The sequence below is a fragment of the Erigeron canadensis genome, chromosome 1 (genome assembly GCF_010389155.1).
Source record: "Erigeron canadensis isolate Cc75 chromosome 1, C_canadensis_v1, whole genome shotgun sequence".
NCBI classification, from domain to species: domain Eukaryota; kingdom Viridiplantae; phylum Streptophyta; class Magnoliopsida; order Asterales; family Asteraceae; genus Erigeron; species Erigeron canadensis.
This window is the reverse complement of record NC_057761.1, coordinates 13,300,886-13,323,232: the sequence shown is the minus strand read 5'-3', so window position 1 is coordinate 13,323,232 and position 22,347 is coordinate 13,300,886. Positions and strand designations below refer to the sequence as shown.

General features: G+C 34.5%; 2 protein-coding genes across 2 annotated transcripts; both read right to left on the bottom strand.

The window, feature by feature from the left end:
* Nucleotides 1-10,045: 10,045 nt before the first annotated feature.
* Nucleotides 10,046-13,912, bottom strand: LOC122585253 (LRR receptor-like serine/threonine-protein kinase GHR1). Its single transcript, XM_043757374.1, has 3 exons — nt 12,835-13,912; nt 11,215-12,747; nt 10,046-10,756 (listed from the first exon to the last, which is right to left on the bottom strand). The coding sequence occupies exons 1-3, from the start codon at nt 13,895-13,897 to the stop codon at nt 10,170-10,172; spliced, it is 3,183 nt and encodes a 1,060-aa protein (XP_043613309.1). The 5' UTR covers nt 13,898-13,912; the 3' UTR covers nt 10,046-10,169.
* Nucleotides 13,913-18,654: 4,742 nt separating this feature from the next.
* Nucleotides 18,655-19,966, bottom strand: LOC122597397. Its single transcript, XM_043770000.1, has 3 exons — nt 19,697-19,966; nt 18,880-18,969; nt 18,655-18,808 (listed from the first exon to the last, which is right to left on the bottom strand). Exons 1-3 carry the CDS (start codon nt 19,927-19,929, stop codon nt 18,757-18,759), a joined length of 375 nt encoding a protein of 124 aa, XP_043625935.1. The 5' UTR covers nt 19,930-19,966; the 3' UTR covers nt 18,655-18,756.
* Between the last annotated feature and the right edge of the window lie 2,381 nt (nt 19,967-22,347).

The window sequence follows — 22,347 nt, the reverse complement described above, 5'->3', positions numbered from 1 at the left end:
TGATGAGCTAGGACGAATGAAGCCTTTGCTCAAGAGTTCTTGTAATTGATTGAACAGTTCTTGCATTTCGGGAGGAGCTAAACGATACGGTGCTTTAGCGACTGGTGCTGCACCGGGAACTAGATCAATATTGAACTCGACCTGTCTAACAGGCGGAATGCCTGGTAAGTCGTCAGGAAAGACATCAGGAAAGTCCCGAACAATGGAGATGTCTTGCACTTTCTTCTCTTTAGCCCTTTTATCGATGACATGAGCTAAGTACACTAAATGATCTTTCTTGTCCAAGTACTTACGAAATTTCATGGCTGATACAATTTTGAGTGAGTTCGTAGATTTGTCACCTTGTACAATTAAGATATCGCCGTTCGGAAGCGTTATGTGAACTGATTTCTAGCGGCAACAAATAGTCGCGTGGTGTTTAGATAGCCAATCCATTCCCACGATGACGTCAAAGCTACTAATCTCGACAGGGATTAGATCGATAGTAAAGTTCTTGTCTACTAAGGTCATAGGACAATCTAGAGCAATTTTGTTGGTACCGTACTGCTGGCCATTAGCATATTCTACCACGTATTTATCTTCTAGTCTATCAGTTATCATTTTAGTTCTAGCTTTAAAGTCTAACGCCACAAAGCTACGTTCAGCACCGGAGTCAAATAGCACAGATGCATAATGATCCTTCAGAAGAAAAGTACCTGTCACAACCCGAGGGTTCTGACGAGCTTCCTCAGCTTTCACAGCAAAAATACGAGCGTTCGCTAGGCCTTGTTAGTTTTGCTGCTGCTGGTTGTTCTGCTGGTTCTGGTTTCTGGGCCCGCGTGGATAAGCCACACGCTGAACTTGGGCGTTCTGGTTCTGGTTCCTTTGAACTGGAGCAGCTGGGGGTAGTGGAAGTCGAGTGTTCCTGGCAGGAGGATTTCTGTTGACTGGTGGTGGGTTGTTCCTGGGCGGATTCGTCGGAGTAGCACTACAGTACTTGGCTATGTGCCCAATTCCTTGGCACTTAAAGCAAACAGGGCAATCACCAGTGTGATGAAGATTACAGCGGGTGCACTTTAGGTAAGCTCCAGAATATCTAGTAGGTTCAGGCACTGCGGTCACCGCATAGTTCTTCAAGATCTTCCCCTTCTTACTTGGGGGCTCTACTCTCCTTTCCGCCACTTCCTCAGCCTTCCTTTTCCCTTTCTCAACAGTCTCGGTCAATCCTCCTGATCTGATAATATCTTTAGTCAAAGTCTTAGCCAGTACAGCGGCTCTTGGCATAGTCTTAAGGCCTTTGCTAGTAAGAGCACGGCGGACTTCCGGGATCAAGCCCCAAATAAAATGGTCGATCTTCTTCTCTTCAGTCGAAGCCAAGTGTGGTACAAGCCTAGCAAGCTCATTAAACCTCAGAATATACTTTTCAATCTCCACTCCCTTCATCTTCAAGTCCCAAAACTCTTGTTCCAACTCTTGTAATGCATCTTTCGTACAAAATTCAGCTCTCATCATCTTCTGGAGTTCCTCCCAGGTGTGAGCATAGGCAAACATTCTGCCCTCAGTAGTGACGATGCCAGTCCACCATGATCTAGCAGCTCCGTCAAATTGGCTAGTCGCGTGCTCCACCATCTTATTTTCAGCAGTCTCAGTATGGTATAGGGCCTCCTCCATGTTCTCAAACCACATCAACAACTCTGCAGCTCCCTTCTCCCCTGTGTAGACTGGGGGTTTGCACTGAGTGAAGGTCCTAAATGAACACCCTCTGCCTTGGCTAACTCTGCCTTCAGCAGTAGCCCGAGTGTTGATCTGACTAGCTCCGTCCGAGTCACTGTTCACTTCATGATTCTCTTCAAGTTCTCCTTGAGTTCTCTTGTTCTGAGTCGCTCGAGTAGTCTTAGTACCTTCAGTTAATGGGATTTCCAGCATCTGAGCAACTTGTGTAGCGATGTTTGGTACCATCTCATTCATGCGGTCAGTGATGAGATTCGCTACATCTTCTAGAGTGAAATTGACAGTAGTGTTAGGCTCAGGTTCAGCGGTTTCAACAACAGGTTCAACCGTAGGTGCAACTCTAGGCTTTCTTCCCCGTTTAGCAGGCATCCTTCCTTATAACTCCTGATAAGACGAAAATATGAACTCGATTACGTTTTGAACAAGTCTATAGCTCCAAGCACGTAGTATGTTAATAAAAGATCGTCTTTAGCACAGTACATGAACAAGAACAGTCGTCTGTCGTACGATAAGGACCAAAAGTCGTATAAGCTCTAAGACCTATGGTCGAAGCACTAGCACTTATGTCTTTCAAGAACGAAGGAACTATAAGAGGACAAATGGTCTAGAACATGAACTAGGACTGATATGATCGCGAACAAGATTGCACAAAGTACTTAATTGAGCTCTAAGAAATGGATGACACTTTAATGACACACCTTGAGGTCCTAGGTGCTTTTATCGTAATTATATGTAGTTGATCAGGTTACATTTAATTATGATAAGAGTACCTACTACTCAACCCGGTCATCAAAGAGTCACTTCAGAGTGGATTCAAGTTATAGCTCGAGTTTTCCTTAGGAACAAGCTCGGTGTTCACTATAACCATGGGCTCTGATACCAACAGTAACACCCCGCTAAAGCGGAATACACGAGATGCACAGATAAGCACAAGCACGCACAGTACAAGTTCAAACACAGCCAATAACATTAAAAGGGAAGAAGTTCATAAGTTATTACAGAACATGGAATATACCCAGAATAGTCAATATCAAAAAGACAGAACAATTGTCTTTACAGAAACAAGTCTTGAACTGAATTGAGCAAAAAGGAAGACTTCACAGCTACTGATCTTGTACGCACGAACAATCGCCAAAGGAAAGAGCTCAAAGGATGAAGACTCCTATGCTAAAGGATCTACTAGCCTAGCCTGAAAAGCATGTAAGTTCACAAGGTCAACTACGAAAGTAGTTGGTGAGATTCACATAAAGTACTTAATAGTTATACATGATAATAATATGTATAATAAGAACAAGTCATAAGATCCACACGTTTATCAAAAGTACTTTGTAGTAGTAAGGACAGTTTTAAGAACAAGTATGCAATTAATATGTATGTATATATTTACTGCTAACCCGATTGGCCAATGATGAACAATGTTGAGACAATAAGCTCACATAAACAAGTAAGCTAAATATGATCTAGGTCAGAACAAGTACAGATAACATAATTATACCATTAATTAGTTGCACACGACTTTATTAGCGAACTCTAGTCTTAAACTCTTGTCTGATGGTTCATAGGACTCGCACTTAAAATATCATAGTAAGTCACAAAATTATTATACTTCGTCAACGGGTAACGGTTCAACTAGAACTCAAGTTGGAACTAGTCTCGGCAAGTTTATATAATCTCTGGTGTGTCATAATGATGTAAGGAGACTAGAAGCACATTGGATGATCATGCACAAGATCTCATCATGTTACTAATTATGAGTGTCACAAGGCAATACAAGATCGTTTAGGATTTTATCGAATAGGTCGTCCCAAATTAAAAGAGGCTCAAGGTCGTTTCAAGGCTACAAGGAATAAAGCAAGTCAGTTCGTTTTAGGGTAATTAAGTTGTATTAGTTACATCCTGAAATAAAGTCGTGTTAGATACACCAAGGCGAGGTCGTTCTAGCTAGTTAAATGCACAGGTCGTCTTGGAGTTTATTGCACAGATCGTCTTAGAGTTTATTGCAAAGATCGTCCTGGAGTTTTAGTCAAAATAGGTCGTCTCAAGGTTCTAGCCAAATAGATCGTTTCAGAGTTCTAGCCAAGTAGATCATTTCAGAGTTCTAGTCAATTAGATCGTTTCAAGCCTCTAGCAAAACAGATCGTTCTATCCTCTCCTGTTTAGATCGTTTTAGAGTATTAGATTCCAATCGTTCAAGTTATACATATAGGCTCAAGATCGTCCCTGATTAATGTGTGACCAAAACAAATCGTCCTAGAGTTAATTATTCAAACTAATCGTTCTAGTGTCACATCATTTAGATCGTCCCTCTGGTTCATTATTTAGATCGTTTCACATTCATGGTCGCTCAAGGTCGTTCTAAGGTTATGAGCTTTAGATCGTTTCACTGGTTTATTCAAAACAGATCGTTTTAGGAACTCGAGGGAAGTAAAATGATCTAATTAAGATCGTTTCAAAACCACATAGACAGCAACTAGGTTCTGATCGATTAACACATCAGACTCTTGCCTTGATTCGAATCAGGATTCCATTTGAGCTAAACCGATCACTTGACCAGTTACCCATGAGCGAATCCATATCAAATCAACACAAATCACCACGATTAGCTAGAACAGAGTATGTACAATTCAAAACAAGTTACGTTAGCTCATGAACACCAACGAGCCAAACACGAATCAGGTAGCTCTTTCTTCCTAATTTCTATGTCGATTTGTATGACTTCTAGGATTAGTGGACATAGTATCAGTATATATAAGCTCAATAACATCATTCTATTATGTAAAAACAGATTTTAGAATCATCAAAGCACAAGAACAGTTTGTTTCTTCCAAGTCAAGCTACCTTCACTTTCAAAATAGATTTTGTAATTTAATCATGTTATAACTCAATTTTGTGCACCAGAATGATGTTAAACACATCTAGACACAAACCCATTGATTATTAACATGATTTCTTAACAAAAATCGGACCAAATCATCAAGAACATGAACATGAAAAAGTACAAATTTAAATTGCTCAATTTCACAAGAATTGTTGTTGTTACCTGTGATTCGATTATGGAAACGTGTTTTGATCGTCACGAGAAACCCGGAAGTACAAACGATTTCTCAAAATCAACCCAAAATAAAAAGGGTTAATTTTAGTGTGTGAAAATGGTGGTGGAGATGTTCCTAACTATGTGTTTTTAGAGAGAGAGTGAGAAATGGAGGTGGTGAATGAATAGTGAATTTTCTCACACTACAACATTCTATTTATACATTTTCCAATTGAATGCACTAGGTATTTCCAAGGGCCTATTTGTGAACATTTTGCACTAGAACACTTATGGACACAAACATTTATGAACCGAACCTTCATATTTTATCGAATTAATTCATAATCCGTCACATAAATCAAGATTTAAGATCTAATTGACCTTCAAATAAGCACATATTTTGAGTCTAAAGTACGTCAAGAACTTAAGTAGATTGGACTGTCTAGCCGTTCAAATGGGGAAAGTATGATCTAAGAACTTAATTAGAATATTCGTAAGGCGGTTGTTACAACTAAGGGAGAGAATGTTAAAACTCCAAAAATAGTGATACATTGTAATTTAAGTTATGGACTTACTTGTTGTTAAGTCATGTGTTGATGATTTCTAAGGTTGATGGACTAATTCCAATACTAGAGTTGAGAGAAAGAATGTGTATGTGTCTGTATCTGTTTATGTGGTTAGAGATAATGGTGGTGGTGGTCATCGCCGTCTCCGGAGTAGCAGAAGAGAGAGAAAAAAAAAGTTGCTTTATGTGTGTTTCACTATGTGTGTGTGTGTGTTTAGATCTCGGAAGAACAAAGTGGGAGAAGGATGATATATGGTTTTAACTTTAAATTGCAATTTTACAAGGATACCCTTCTATGTTTTTTTTTTTAGTTAAGAGTTAAATTTTAATCATAGTCATTGAATCACTGATGGAGATGATCTAATGACTAGGATTTGTCTCTTAGGACTCAAGATAAAATTAAGATGCAACTATGTTTATTATACATATCTTTAACTATTAGCCTACTATTGAAATATCAAATGCATATGATGAGTGGTGTTCAAACTTTTTTTTTATAAAAAGAATCAATCTAATATAAATAGTCAATTCATAAATCGTACGAGTATTAATACTAGTTTCATATATACCCAACATTAACATTTTTATTACAAATTTACCTAATTTCCCCAACTTTAGGAAGGATTCTATCATATTTACCCAAATCACCAATTATATAAATTAGAAGTCTTAAATAATTTATATTTACTCATTAATAAGTTATTCAACAATATATCCTTCAAAGATGGCGGCAAAAAATAAAAAGGCTCTGGTCAATTAGCAATCCAATAATCCCATCCGGTTTATACTATTTTGGCAGTTGATAAGATCATCATTCTTCTTCTAAATGATCTTTCATATGAGATAGACATATGTTTTGAAATTGTCAATTGCCTTAACTAACTCCTGCCGACAATTGTATGCCTTAACCATTTCTTCAACAAGGTTTCACAATTGACATTAATTATTCATAAGAAAATTAAGATAAGTGTTTGGGGTCAGACTCAACTTGTTTTGTCTAATTATCCAAACTGCCAGACAAAACCATGTTGCCTTTTCTAAACTGTACCTATGCCATTCTCTTATTATAACCTATATAAAAAATTTTTACCTTAACAGTAACTGTTGTCATGTCTTTTTGTTAGTGAAGTAGAACATAATATATATTATAATCTATATAAAATCTTTTTACGTTAACAGTAACTGTTGTGTCTTTTTGTTAGTGGTTAATATCACTTTTTAGGAAGATATATATTAGAGAAGTAGAACATAATATACAGGATCAATATTTGGTTGATTGGTTTCTAATCTTACCTATGTTAGCATAGGTCGCGGGTTCTTAACCAACACCTTACATTTTTATTTTTTTTTATTTTTTGGTTTGACTTAATGTGGACTGGACTAACCAAGTTGTAACTTTTTTTTGTTTTATTTTATTATTGTTGTTGCTTTCTTAGTTTAAAACTTTAAATTAGTTTGTGCGTTTAGATTTTTAATGATATGTTTTTTCTATTTTTTTAGTTAGTATGTTGTGTAAATGTAAGCTTGCATTCTTTGAGTTTTTTATTTTTATTTTGATTTATACCATCACTTTAACCTATAAAAATCTTTTTACGTTAACTGTTCTGTTGTTGTGTCTTTTGGTTAGTGGTTAATATGACTTTTACGGAAGATATATATTGGAGAAGTAGAACATAATATACAGGACCAATATTTGGTTGATTGGTTTCTATGCTAACCTATGCTATCATAGATTGTGGGTTTGAAACTAACACCTTGCATTTTTTATTTTATTTTTTAATTTTTTGACTTAATGTGGAATGGACAAACCAAGTTGTACCTGCAAAAGTTTGAGGGAGTGCTTGGTTAGATGTATTTGAGGGTGAGCAATGAGTATGATAATAAAAAACTATGCTTGGTTAAAAAAAATAAGAGTTAATCAATAACAAAAGTAAGTAATGGGACATTATAGAGTAATTGAGGGTACTAACTATCATTACCCATTAATGCATGATTCTCCTCCACTAATACATATCCGTAATTCTCGATTTCTCGTTATTAAAAAGCAATACATGAGGTGGTTATTAAAAGTATATATATTATATACACAGACATATAGGGAAAAATATCTAATCCAAATATTTATATATATTAAACGGTTTTTCCATCCATATTTTAATTATATGTATTAATCCAGATGTCAGATATGTATATAGATAATCACAATATAAATTTTTCGTTCACGTAAAAGTGTGTTTCTGAACATATATAATCATACAAAATATTAATTGATACACCAATATATAAATATAATAATAATTAGAAGAATATTTAAATAAATAATTATTATTATACTTATTTTAATAAACTTCTTTACATTTTATATGTTTATAAAATAAACCAGCTTAACCAAGCATCATCAAAAGTAATAAAATACCCATTGCATTCCTTAGTATTCCTTTTACTTTTCTCATTTTCATTCCTCTAATTAAAACAAGCATCCTGAAATTTTTTTGGCTCCTTTTTTGTTAGCATAGGTCAAAATTTTTAGCTCCTTTTTCTTTTATCTTCCATGAAAGTTTAAATTTTTTTATTTCCCAACCAAAAGTTTGTGTTCTACCATTTACTTTGCATTGTTTAAAAATAAGTTTTTTTTTTTTTACGAATATACGGTTGACATATTAAAAATAATCCGTATTCAAGTATATACCTAATTGTTATCCCTGGTCAACGGACGGTATAACACTAGTTCTCAGTATAAACTATCAATAAATAGACTACAAACCTCCTCAAAGCGTAGATGAACAGAAATGTACTTGCCATCATTATTTACACTACGTTCTTTCATTTTTTAAACCATTGTTTCATCAATCTGAGTTGAAAACTTTAAAGTTTTATGATTTGCTAAACATCAACGTCGTTGGACCTCGTGGAGAGCATAGAAAGATTATACTCCTATACTATAGCAAGTGATTAACATGTTTAGCAATTATATATACTATACCAAGTGAAATGGTTATGCGTAATAAGATTACCCCGATGAGTATATTGTATCAAAACATCGAACAAGTTTAGTACAAGTTATATGATTAACTAACATATCAGTTCATATATACGACATGCCGTATAATTAGCGTGCAATAAGAATAAACGCTATAGTTCAGCAAAACAAATAAACTAGCCTAGTAGAGAAAACAAGATTATTGTACTACGAGTTACTTTTTGGTTTTTCCGCAAGCGAGTTACTATTCGTCTATTTCACTCCCCCATATAACTATTCGGAGTTTGTCAAATCGCATTCCGTTTGGGTTTTTAACTACGAGTTACTTATTGGTTTCTTTCATATTTATTTTCTTTTGGGTTTCTAAATAAAAATTGGAAACTTTTTTTGTTACCACATCAGATCCTGTTCGAGTTTAAAATTACGTGTTACTTTTTGGTTTCTTACATCCAAACAAAACTATTCAAGATAGAACAATTGTTAATTAGACAACATGACAATTAAGTCCCTCAACACGGGCCCAAAAACTTACTAGTTGATCAATATCCAAAAGAAAAAGGAATTTGTTGATGTCCATGCAATCGAATCAAGTACCTTTTCAAACCCCCTTCAAAGAGTTAAGTTGTACTAACTTTAATTCTTCGATTAAAAATAAAGGGAGAATTTCATATTTACTTAAAAAAACACACTTTAATATCATATTTATCCAACTTTATTTAGAATTTCATAGTTACCCAATTTTAATTCACATTCTATCAAATCTACCCAAATCACTTACAAAATAATTTATAATCAAATTTATATCAATAAATTCCCTATATGCCTTTAAAAATAAATAACTGAAATAATACATCCGAATTTGACTTCTTATGCCAAGCAAAATGTTCACAACTGTAAATTATATAAGATTAAAAAAATATTTTAATAAGCAATAAATAAATATAAGTTTCAAATTTCATTACTATAGAAGACCTTTGTATATGTAACCTAAAATTTGATGATACAAGCCAATCATAAGACCCAACTAAAATGCATTATATCCAAGCAAATGTACCGATTTTCGTTTTAGAAAAAACAACTACTTTAATCCATATTTTATTTTATTTAATATCATCAAAAGTCATGGAATATCATTGAGTAAGTAACATTATGTGAGTCGTGAGATACAAAGTTCAAGCAAAAAACTATTATAAATGGTTTAAAAGCGAATACAAAGGCTATTCAGATGCAAATTTTAATGGTTGTATGTCTATTGAGGGATCATTGAGATAAACAGTATTAATAATCTTTTTCACTGCCATGAAAGTATAAACGGTTCTGCTAATTGACAATTTGGCGGGAGTGTTTTCTTTTTCTACTCATATAAGGATATATTAGTGATTATGTTTTTAATAGATAGTATAAAATTATATATAGGTTTAAACATAAAATAATTTGTGATTTGGGTAGATTTGATAGAATGTGAATTAAAATTGGGTAAATATGAAATTATTAGTAAAAGTTAGGTAAATATGATATTAGGGTGTATTTTTTGGGTAAATATGAAATTATCCCAAAAATAAAAGTTATCTTAATTTTTTTTTATGAACATTTATCTTAATCTTTTAGTTTCAACTTTTCAATTTTTAGATGATGTCAATCCTAAATCGTGTCATTGATTGAATCAAAACTAATTCTTTTGGTAAATCTGATAACAAAACAATCACTTTCCTCATCTTTCTTTTAATCTTGCGAAAATAAAAACAAGGAAGAACATGCCTTCAGAAATCACCAGAAAAATATATAAAAAAAGGGTAGGAGCAATGAAGTATTGATTCCACCAGTTCAATCCCTAATCTAAGTTAACAGAAAACCATAAAAAGATAGAGGCAAAAACTAGCTACTTATATAGACGAAAGATCCTCGTACACAGTCTTGATTCCCGGCCGCTCAGAAAGTGGCCGTATACACCTTAACGCAATCCCTAGAACATCTTTCATTCCCTTATCAGCAGCCGGTGTTCCCATTTCTGTTATTAAAACCGCATCAAAACAATCAGCACCATGTCCCTCTGCCACCTTCAGCCGAACCCAATCGTTCAAATCAACACCACCACCGTCTTCACCCGACACCACATCACCCGCACACTTTCCAGTCAAAAGCTCCAGTAAAATAACTCCAAATGCATAAATATCTGATTTGAAGGAAGGAAGTGGGCGTTTTGAAGCAGCCAGCTCAGGTGCACGATAGCCTAGCACCCCAGCATCGAGAATCTGCTCTATTGTTCCCGCTTGGGTCATCAGACGGTGAAGACAGTAATCTGCTACACGGGCATTTAAATCTACACCATCTAACAAAATGTTTGTTGACTTTAGGTTTCCGTGTGGAATTGCGCGGTCAAAATGGAGGTAGTTTAGTCCACGAGCAATGTCAACTGCTATTTTCAGCCTCTGTCCCCATGTCAATGGTGGACCTTTTCTTCCAGGTCGATCTGCAAAGAATAAAGGTATTAATAGTGATTCACAATTGAACATTAACCTTCCAGTCAAAACAGGACCAACAAATCAAAAGCTCAAACTTAATTTGAATGCCGCAACATTGATCAGCAATGTAAAAGCTTGTTTTTTTATTGTAATTATAAGAATGACAATGAACAGTTCAAAGCAGAGACGGAGACAGTTTGGGGGCATTCTGGGCAGCATAGGCAGTTGCCCCATAAAGTTTTCGAAGTGTAATGTATTTCTTCAGTAAAATAACAAAATTTCGATATTTTGACCCAATTTTCCCATAAGACAACCAGAAAAGGCGAACCTGATTAAAGAAAATTAGATTGCCCTTTGAAATGTTTCCTGATTCCACTCTTGGTTATAAGGCTTGAATATTAATCAATTTCAAGTCAAACTGAGACAGAATTGTAACTAGTAAACAGCTTAAAGAGAAAAATAGTACCATAGAGGAAACTGGCAAGACTTCCGGGAGATATGTAATCTGAAAGAATCAGCTTCTCATGTTGTGTGGGCCCCCAATAGTATCCTCGTAACCCAACAACATTCGGATGCCGTATATTAGCAAACTTTTTTGCCTCTTTAGCAAAATCTTTTCTCTGTTTTGCAACCCCTTCTCTTAGCCATTTGACAGTCAACAACAATCCATTGTCTAGTGTGGCTCTGTATGAAGTGCCATGGCTACTCCTTCCCAAAACTTCAGCAGGGGCCCGTGATAATTCCTCGGGTGAAAATGAGACGGTGTCATCAAGAAAATAAAGTTCACCGGCCAATCGATCAGGTGACCTCACATCAAGTCTTGAGAGATTCTCAACAGTATAAGAGTCACCAGAATCAGGCGAGTAAGAGAAGCCACTGTTTTTAGATGGTGAAAAACTTGTCACTGCCCCTCCACCAATCTTTTCCGGAGTAATTAACTCTGATGAAGAACCTTTTCGAGAAGTAACAATATCTCCAGTGGAAACAGTCATTCCACCACCACTTCCATGGGAAGTTTGACGATGTTCGACGTCTTTCGTCCCAACTTCTTGTGGAAGAGGCCGTCGTGAAATCCGCATGAAATGAATAAAAATTGCCAGAAGAATCAAAATCACCACAGCGATAATACAAGCAACAATGACCAGCACTTTAAAAATGGTTTTGATAGGTTTTTTCTTGCTGGACAATCCCCGGGTGTTTGGTCCTGGAGGAGGATTAGGAAATTGCAAATCGGAATTCCCAGGAAAGAAAGAAGACTCTGGAAATTTTCTCAAATTCTCAGGAACAACACCAGAGAGATCATTATAAGATGCATTAAAGCTCGTTAGATCGTTAGTCAAGTTCTTTAGTAACGGACCTGAGAAATGATTTTGAGAAATATCTAAAGAAACAAGACCTGTAAGTCCAGTCAAAGACAATGGTAAAGAGCCTGAGAAATTGTTTCCAGATATATCAAGAAATTTGAGTTCAGTCAACGAACTAAACCCATCAGGAAAATCGCCACCAAGCTGATTATCAGACACATCAAGAACCTGAATATTGGATACATTAGGTACAAATGAAGACGAAAACAAACTGATAGTTCCTGAAACTCTATTACTTTCAAGATGAAGTTCTTGTAAAGTAGGCATAGATAATAAACCATTCGGGAATGGTCCATCAAACTTGTTGAACCCCATATCAAGAACCGAGAGTCGCGGAAACTGTGTGATTACTTCTGGGATTGTCGAATCAAGAGAATTATGAGAGACGTTCAGGTGGTTAAGGCGCAAGAACTGACCCGTTACCTTAGGGAACGTACCAGTTAAGCGATTCTGGCTAAGATCAAGAAACTCCAGGTTTCCCCATTTCACCATTTTGGTCAAATTTCCTTCAAAGCTGTTCTTTGACAAATCAAGAACAACACAGCCACCAGTGACCAATGGAAGCTCACCCGTGAGACCATTGGAAGATAGATTAAGAACTTGAAGTGTTGTCGACATTATCATACTGATTGCCCCTGAAAATATGATAAGATAGTTAGAAAAATGCACAATACAAAACTGCACACAAGCAACTATTAGAATTTTAAGAAATAAAAACTCACCTGTGAAGTTATTGCCACTCAAGTCCAACTCGGTTAGAACCAATGAGTCACCTTTCAAAAGATCATTTGGTATAAACCCCGAAAACTTGTTATTTGAAAGCTTAAGGATTTGAAGATTATAAGCAAAGTTGAAACTTGGAAGTTCACCAGAGAACTGATTGTAGCTCAAATCCAACACAATTAAGCTCCCAAACATCTGAGCCACTCCCCCACTAACTAACGATCCGGTTACCTGGTTCCGACTAAGATTTAAATACCTAATAGTTTCAGAAATTCCAGGCAAAAATTTGTCGTTTGGACTTGTAGTACTCGTAAGCAAATTCCCACTAAAATCAACGTAAGTGGCAGTTGTCAAAAGCAAAAACTGAGCATCAAGATCCCCATCAAACATATTTCCATGCAAATCAATAACCTCAAGAACTCCCATATCAAGAAAACCTTTCGGCATTCTCTTCGTTAACACATTAACAGACAGATTTAGATACACCAAATTGTTCAACTGTGTTAAAGACGGTGGGATGGGTCCAGAAAACGAGTTACGGCTTAAATCTAAAGACTGTATTGAACTAAGCCCTGAAATCCAATCAGGAATGGAACCCGAAAAGTTATTTCCAGCTAAAGACATATTCCTTAAACCAACAACTTTACCAATATCTTTCGGTAGACTCGAGTTAAACAAATTATCCGAGATATCTAGAAACTCAAGCATACCCCCTATCTTTGTAGGAAATTTACCAGAAATGGAATTATTAGACATTGAAAGCTTAACTAATTTAGTAAGATTAGCAAAAACATTCAAATCGACGTCAGCCGATAACGACAAATGATCGAGAACTACACCAGCAACATTACCAGCATTACACATAATACCATTCCAAGAAGCAGGACAACCATTAAAGTCAATAGATTCTTCATTCCAAGAACTAAGTACAAACCCAGTTGGGTCGTGTTTTATACCCTTTTTGAATTCAAGTAATGCTAATATATCTTGTGAAGGTAGCTGACCTAAAGTTGCAGGTACTAATAACATCACCACTAGTATTACTAAAACCCTAAACATCATCTTTTATCAAGAAAAAGCTTAAAACTTTTCAAATAAGTAAGCTAAATTTAAAGGCTAGCATTCACAAGATAAATACCAAATGGGGTTTGGATAAATTTCACTGATTTTATATATATATATATATATATATATTTATATATATATATATATTATGTAACTCCCACTTACACTTCAAGATCTACAAAACCAACCAAAATGCTTGAAGGTTGAAAGATATTGTGCATTGTTAGTTGAAATGTTGCACGCCGGAGATGCTGACAGCGGGGCGGCGGAGCAACCGTGGAGGGTGTGTGTGTGTGTGTGTGTGTGTGTGTGTGTGTTTGTGTTTATGTTTGTGTGTGTGAGTGTGACTGTCAGTGAGTGAAAGTGTGTGTGTGTGTGTGTGTGTGTTTGTGAGAGTGATTTTAAAGTTGGAATATTAAGAGTAAATGGGCTTTTTGATGCTTTTTCATTTCATTCATTCTATTCTTTTGGTGGTAATAATTTACTCGTATTTACTACACTTTATTTTCATTTTTATTTAATTTATCTTTTTAGAAACTTATTTAAGACAAATACTATGTTAGTTAAAAACTTGGGAAAAGTACAAATTTTGTCCTTGTGGTTTTCAGAAAAACACATTTTATCCCTGCAGTTCAAAACAAGCTTTTTATGTCCCTGTGGTTTTTATTCCGTTAAAAGACTTCGTCCTTGCCGTTATGTCCCCCCACGTGCTAGTCACGTGAGGGTCTTTTGGTCAGTTTGCACCAAAAATTAACCAAAAAAATAAGTGAATGCCTACTTTTAAATAGACCCAACCCTTTATTTTGACCCACCCATTTCTTAAACCTAATTTCTCCCCCAAATATAATTTTCTCAATTCGATCCAATCAATTGAACTTAAATCAAATCGATGGTTTGCTTATTGTTTGTGTGGGAAGCATTCAGTGGTGAAAACATCATGGATTCCATTGAATCCAGGTCGCCGTTTTTACTGTTGTTCACAAATCTAATTTCCTTACATTTTGAATCCAGGTCGTATTATAGAATTAGGGTTGAGAAATACTTACATTTTGTGAACAACAATAAAAACGGCGACCTAGATTCAATTGAGTCCATGATGTTTTCACCACCGAATGCTTCCCACACAAACAATAAGCAACCTTCGATTCACTTGATTGGATCGAATTGAGGAATATAGATTTTGGGGAGAAATTAGGTTTAAGAAATGGGTGGGTCAAAATAAAGGGTTGGGTCTATTTAAAAGTAGGCATTCACATGTTTTTTTGGTTGGTTTCTGGTGACGAAAAAAGCTTGTTTTTAACGGCAGGGATGAAACGTGTTTTTCTGAAAAACCACAGGGACGAAATTTGTAATTTTCCCTAAAAACTTCAAGTGAATTAAAATTATATTCACGTAATGCATCAGGTATTAAATAAGATTCTTTTACTGCGGTGAAATTTTCCTATCTTGATATTTGAGTGATAAGGTTTCTCGTCAGGGGTTTAAATATGGAATCTATTTGACGTTGAAGATCTCTAACGCGAAAAAAATAAATCTCTACCGCTGGCCGATTGAGACAACATAAGTTAGACCTCCCGATATTCACGAATAGTTCACACCTTTCAAAAAAGAAAAAGTTATTGTAAAAAAGATCAGGGCAACATCTTTGTACGTATATAATTGAATTTGCGCTCTTATTTATGCTAACTAAATAGTTTCCTCGGCATAACATGTGAGATAAATATATATTAAATTTTTATAATAACATAATTAATAATTATGGATATAACATTATTTAGAAATTGTTGTGTTGAAAATGAATAGTAGATATGTTATATCTTTGTATTAACTATTGTACCTATCAGATGAAAGATGATATTATCATTTGAAAATAATTTTTATTATATATCAATATATACGGTTTATAAGAAGTGTTTGTTATATCTTCATGTAATGACGATATAAATTAAATATGTATACAACATGCCTATTTAGTGTTTTAAATAAATTCTCATATTATTAGTTTTAAATTACAATATGTATCTATCTAATAAATCAATATCACATTTGCAATAAGATTTATATTACAATGACCAATGTTATTAATATTACCCCATCATATCTCTTCCAAAATAAGTATTTAAAACAATAAAAAGACACATATTAATAAAATTATATAATCATTATATATACATTTATTTGATGATAATTTTATCCATTACTTTTTGCAAAGATTCCTCTCGAAAGGCTAATCCGTGAAAGATAAAAAAGAAATTCCCATTTCGCTCTTTCTTTTCTTCGGTGCTACCTTTTTTCTTTTTAAGGGTTAAAATGTATGTGTGTGAAATAAGTATTAGGATTATTAGTTTTAAATATACAATGCAATATTTAATTTAACATATCTATAAACCTTTATAAAACATATTGAAACTTTATTTTAAGTAATTTAAGCACTTTTTCAATATCACCATATTGCTCCTAATTCACACATTACCTCTAATTCGATATCTCTAAACACATTCAGACAAACACGCTACCAAGATTTAACACACATTCACTTATTTTTCTCCTTCCTATTTACACACACACAAAATGGTAGAAAAGGTCATGGTTGGATCAGTGGTAAACACCCTTGCCTCTAAAGACAAAGGTCATGGGTTCGATCCTTATCCCATGCAAAGTTTGGAGGGCATTTTCTACCATTTAGGTAGAAACTAGAAGCAGCCTCTTTGCTTAGGTAGAGGTAAGGTCTGCCTACATCTTAACCTCCCCCATACACCGTCGAGGTATTGGGGCTCAAAACTCGCGGAAGGCGGCACTGAGCAGTTAGTTACTTACTTACATATCAATTCATCTCCCAATGTTTTGTATTATCATCACCGCTTAACCGCCGCAACGCGTGGATACCAACTCTTGATATTAAAAGTGAGCATTAAATAAAACATACCAAAATGAAACCCTGAAACTTATCTTGGGATGAATAGGGTAAATAAATTTTTTTTGGTATAACGACGTGAAGTAAAAATATTTAATTACGTCATTGATGTAATCCTAGGATTTTAATTTAATATACGAGGACTTAAAAGCCCGTGTTATGCACGTCGAGTTTTTAACTCGTTTGCATGCATTTGTTGCTGGTTTTTATATATGTAATGAAAGTTATGCTTATGGTTCCAAAAAGTAAAAACAATCGTAGTTAAGACGCCATTTTTTGTAGTTTTAAAGAGTAATTTGTATAAAATCATATATTTATCGTTCATGTTAATTTAAGAAATTTATTTAGTCGATGATGAAATTTCGCTAATAAATATAGTTATACAGCAGATGGGAAGACTGTGTATTCATGTAAAATGATTATTAAATGTATTTTTTTATGTACATAAATATTGGTAGTGGTTTATAGTATTTTCATAGAACGATTGCAATCTTCAATGTTTTGTGTTGATTAATATGTGTAACCGTAAAGTAGAGATTGCAAGTGTCAAAAAACACAAACAAAGCTGTAATAAATACTTAAAAGATATATATATGTGTGTGTGTGTGTGTGTGTGTCAAATAATATTTTTAACATACTAAGGTCGTTTAATTGTGGCATAAAGTTTCGTAACGTGTCCATTGTTGTAACAGCATTGAGTCATTATTAAGATGTTTTGATAAGGTATTTTATTTAGAATTGTTATGATGTAACGTGTTAGTTGTTCCCTATAATAATTTGTACATTTATGTTTAATGTTATGTAAATCCATTAATTGTGAGATATATTTATCGATTTTGGCTTGCTTGAGCCCCACAAAAAAATAATAGTTTCAAGCTGCATCCATTTGACCCATTGCCCAGGTTGCCCAACCCGCCCACCTTACCAACTCCATCAAAAAGTAACAAAAATGATAAATTTTTAAGCTTACCATTCTCTTGCTTATATAAGGTTGTAACTACAATGATGAACCGGGTACATGGACGGGTCAGATTCACTCACAAACATATTTTGCCTGTTTCTAGAAAATATCGAATCTGCAGAATAGAAGTAACAAACTATATCAGCAGAAAAAATAAATTTTACTTCTGAAATCAAGATCATTTGAGAGTCGCGGGTATTAGAACTTAGATATATTCTTTGGGCCACTCCTAACACCTACATTTGACTGGTTAGGGTCAACTATAAACCAAGCAGACCATTAGTATAGAACTATAAATGGGTCAAAATTGACGACTACGAATAATAACATACATCAGTATATGCCTTACACAAACATGACGCTTTACCTCTAAAACAATATGTTAATGAAATTCATGTTTCAGTATATATATTCATTCACTTTTTTCAACTACCGGTCAAAAACCAGATACTCATTTATAAGCCAACCCATCCATATTTCTTTTTCCTACTCAACCATAGGAACCAACGTACAGTTTCAAATTTTCTATGTTGTTTTTCCGAGTGTAGTAGCATGGTCAACTTGCAAAGTTGAAAAATATAACTTAATACAAACAATCGTTATATAGAGACTATATATTCTTAATGGCATTTTCATTTGTATATAGATCTGTCCATGTTTAGTGATGGGGTTAAAAAATCTAGCATATATATTCAGTCACTTTTGTCAACTATAAAACAAAAATAAGGCCATAAACCAGATAATTAGTTATAATAGAATCACCGATACTTCATCTTAGGTGACAAATGCATAATATTAAACCGAAACACGTAGAGCAATGATAAATTTATTTTAAAATGACTGAAAAGATATGCACTAACGTGCTGGAGTTCACTTCAAACTTAAAAAGGTTCATAAAGTAGCAAAAACAAAATGAGTTCATAATATAGCAGCTCACTTAGTAATAAGAACCACCGATACTTCATCTTAGGTGACATCCTCTCACTTGACCGCTTTTTTGCCATCCTCGACAACATTTGTTTCTTGAAATTGCCTTTCAAAATTATGTTCCTTCATCAGCCAACACAATAGAAAAATATGGAGATTTATTTAAAACTTATGTACCTCTTTTTCCCACGAACCACATCAATTGCAACATTATCTCCAACCCCTTTATCGTCATTCATAACCACAGCTCCAGCCTCGGCAACGTCACTGAATTATTACATACTATTAGATCATGTTACTCTATATACAGGGAATAAATAAAGACACGTTACATATATGCAAAAGTTGATATGAAGAAATATGGGGCTGAATTACCTATGTTTTAAACATCAATACTACTTTCTAAGCTTGATACTGTTTCTATTTTGTGTCATGTTTCATTCTTAAGGGTTCCCCACTTTCTTTCTCATCTACTGGCATTATACCATCAATATGCCATAATGTACAGTTTTCCAAACCCCCACCAAAAGGTATATATGGTCTTATATTTGGAGCATGGGGTAGCAGTTTCGATATAAAAATTGATCTTAATTCAGACTGTTACTTGTGAACAGGGTGGTTAAGGCTATGTTTTAGGTAATCAACTTAATTTTCGTTAAGTAAATCGTTAATCCACAACAGTTTATTGTGGAAAAAGCAAAAAGCAACTGACATTTTTGGCCGTGCAAACAAACTTCATATTTAGGATTAAATGTTTTTTGAACTCTCCGAGTCTTTCTATGAGTTCCACTAAGACTGAATACTACAACTAAAAAAAACAAGTGTGTCAATGGGTTGGGTAATGGGTTCTGGTCAAGCAGGCAATAGTTCAATGAGAGTCAAAAGAAGTCGGTCCGTGCCGGAATGACACATCGATACCTTTATATATATATATATATAAGAGACACACACACACACACACACACCCATGTATATAAGACACAACAATTATTACCTTATTTCAAGCGGGTTTTCATTTACATTCGAGATTGCTAATGAGGATCCTCGTGACTCATTACCAAATGAAATTGATTTCACATCCTCCTTCTTGACCTCTGGGTCAGACAACTCAGTAACAACAACTTTTGAACAGTTGAAACTCTCATAATCGGCAACTTGATAATACGTGTGACTTTTGGTTTCAAATATATGAGACGTTCCAATAAGTTGTTGTAAAACAGGAGGCATGAGATAGGTGTCGCCGATGTCATCCTGAGTTGAGACAAACAAAAAAACATTTAAATTACAGTGGGAAACAAACAACTTGTATGTAAGGATACCAATTATAGTTACATACCTGTTCAACATCAGCTAAGAGGCAGAATACCAGTGAAGTTATTAATCTGACATTTTAAGAATCGAGATGGCATTTCAACACATTATTGATTTGGCTGTGTTTTATCCTGAATGATAACATATAAGAATTAAGGAAGCTCAAATGCATTGAACAGGCCAGAAGTCACCCAAACTACATCAGGGAGTGGATGATCTTTTGTTTGATTGGTTATATAAGGTTCATAATGAGGACCAACAGGGGTTTGGTATTTATGGCCATCTCCTCTAAGCCCATAATTTGTATAATCTTGTTCATCCCTTTAAAGTGGATATGGAGCCATGATTGGGTTAGAAAACTGGATGCTTCCTTGTGCAGGTGGTCCAGTAAGAAAACCCATGTTAGGGCATGGACTTTCTTGATTGGTTATAGTGGTCATAAGAATGCGGATTTGAATGCAATAATGGAGCCGACTTGAATAAGTTTGCCAGTCTATCTACCTAAAAATGGGTAGAAAGTAGTAGGGTTTTCAAGATGGTAAATTGGGCAGGTTGGGTAATGAGACAAGGCAGGTTTGGGTCAACAAACGGACACTTATTAATCCTTAAACACGTTTTTTCTGGTTAAAATTATATACTTTATACTTTATAAATAATAATGTAACAATAATATAGATGAGAATAGTTTGCACAAAAGATGATTGCTGATAATATGATATACACCGGCAGTCAAGTTTTCAATATAGTGATTAGTAGTAGGTTGTACGAAATAAAAGGTCACTTGAGGCTAGTTTTTACCTCTTGTTTCAGCTAATTATCATTATAACCATTTGACCAGTTAAAGACAAACCGTGACACGAATTGACCCTTTTGTTGTCAGTTTGCCACTTCTCACCACGTTTATTTACCCTCCAGTTTTAATAAAGCTTAGTTGTTCCACTTTGCTCTAAAAATAAGAAAACAACATAATTGAAATAGAGATAATAATAAAAAAAAAATGGAAAGAGACTCACTTGATCAAAAATTAAGTCAAAACTTGCAAGTTCTTTGATCATAAATCTCCTATATAGCCTTCGTAAATACACTCCTGGATCCGTTGGACATGTTCAACCCATTGTCCGGCTTCTTTAAAGAAAAATGCTCAATTGAGCAAACTTCACCTTTGAGGAGCTTCTTATCATCAAAAAGTTGAGTTACAATGTAGATAACAGTTGAAGCGATAAAAATTGGACTTATCCTGGAAAAAAGAAAAAAATACACATTAAAGAACCAGCAAAAAGAGATCCAAACGAAAGCAATTAAGCTGGAAGGTTCATGAATTAAGACTTGGAGTTGATGGTACAAAAAGCAACACATATATATCTTCTTGAATAATTTCAATTGATACGAAACAGACCTAAGATAGCAAAGTATATATGCTTCGAGGTCAAATAATCAGTTCCATAAAAGTTGCAATGAAACCAATCATCTAAGGGTGTATTTATCGATTTAGCCCGTCTTATAGCATAACTTCAAAGAAAGTCTACTCCCGTGTGGCCACATAACAAAACCTTTACTTAACCGTGAAGATGCCTTTTTGGATTGTTATTAAAGTCCTCTGCATAATTGTATTTGTCAAATACTCGGTATTTAATAACCATACTGTTACGACTTCATATAGAAGAAGCACATACAAACACTATTTTCTACGGTCCTTGCATTCCAGATGATTACCTGACCTGTTTTGATTATCCAATATCACACATTGACTTTCAGAATTCACTTTCAAACACCCCCAATGATCCTTGATTAGGCCTACACCTTCCAATGGTGTAAATTTATTTACAAAACAACCAACTTTCATAAATCATAATTTCTCCCCTCTTGTTAAGAAAACTTGTATTGCATATTAAAAATTCATAAATTTCTAATTTAGTTTCCATCAGTTCTTCTACAATATTTATTATAAGCACTATCAATATGATACATTGAACCAGGTCTTAAAAAGATGTAGCCATTCACAGTGGGTGGTTAGATGAAGGGACCAGCTCAACAACCCCATATTCCTGGTTTTTTACCACATATTTCAAGTTTAATACAAATAATACCACATCTTGTCAACCATATTTCAAGATTAACAACTAACATAATAAGACATGCCAAATCAAACTCAGAAAACCATAACATGGGCTAGACATAAATTAATAAAGTAAACATGATTGATTGGGTGTCTTTGTGATTGGTATTTTAAATGATTATAAGTGAAGCAAGATGATTTTGAAAGTTAGATTTATATATATTACATTGAATGAACTTATAAGAGATTTCACTTACTCCTGTTCTAGAAGGGCATTT

Coding starts and splice junctions, on each gene's coding strand:
- LOC122585253 (XM_043757374.1), bottom strand. CDS start 13,897: ATGATGTTTAGGGTTTTAGTAATACTAGTGGTGATGTTATTAGTACCT. Junction 12,748..12,834: donor GAGTGGCAATAACTTCACAG/GTGAGTTTTTAT, acceptor TCATATTTTCAG/GGGCAATCAGTATGATAATG. Junction 10,757..11,214: donor TCTTGCCAGTTTCCTCTATG/GTACTATTTTTC, acceptor TATTCTTTGCAG/ATCGACCTGGAAGAAAAGGT.
- LOC122597397 (XM_043770000.1), bottom strand. CDS start 19,929: ATGCCTCCTGTTTTACAACAACTTATTGGAACGTCTCATATATTTGAA. Junction 18,970..19,696: donor GAAAACCCGCTTGAAATAAG/GTAATAATTGTT, acceptor GTAATAATTCAG/TGACGTTGCCGAGGCTGGAG. Junction 18,809..18,879: donor GTGGTTCGTGGGAAAAAGAG/GTACATAAGTTT, acceptor TAATTTTGAAAG/GCAATTTCAAGAAACAAATG.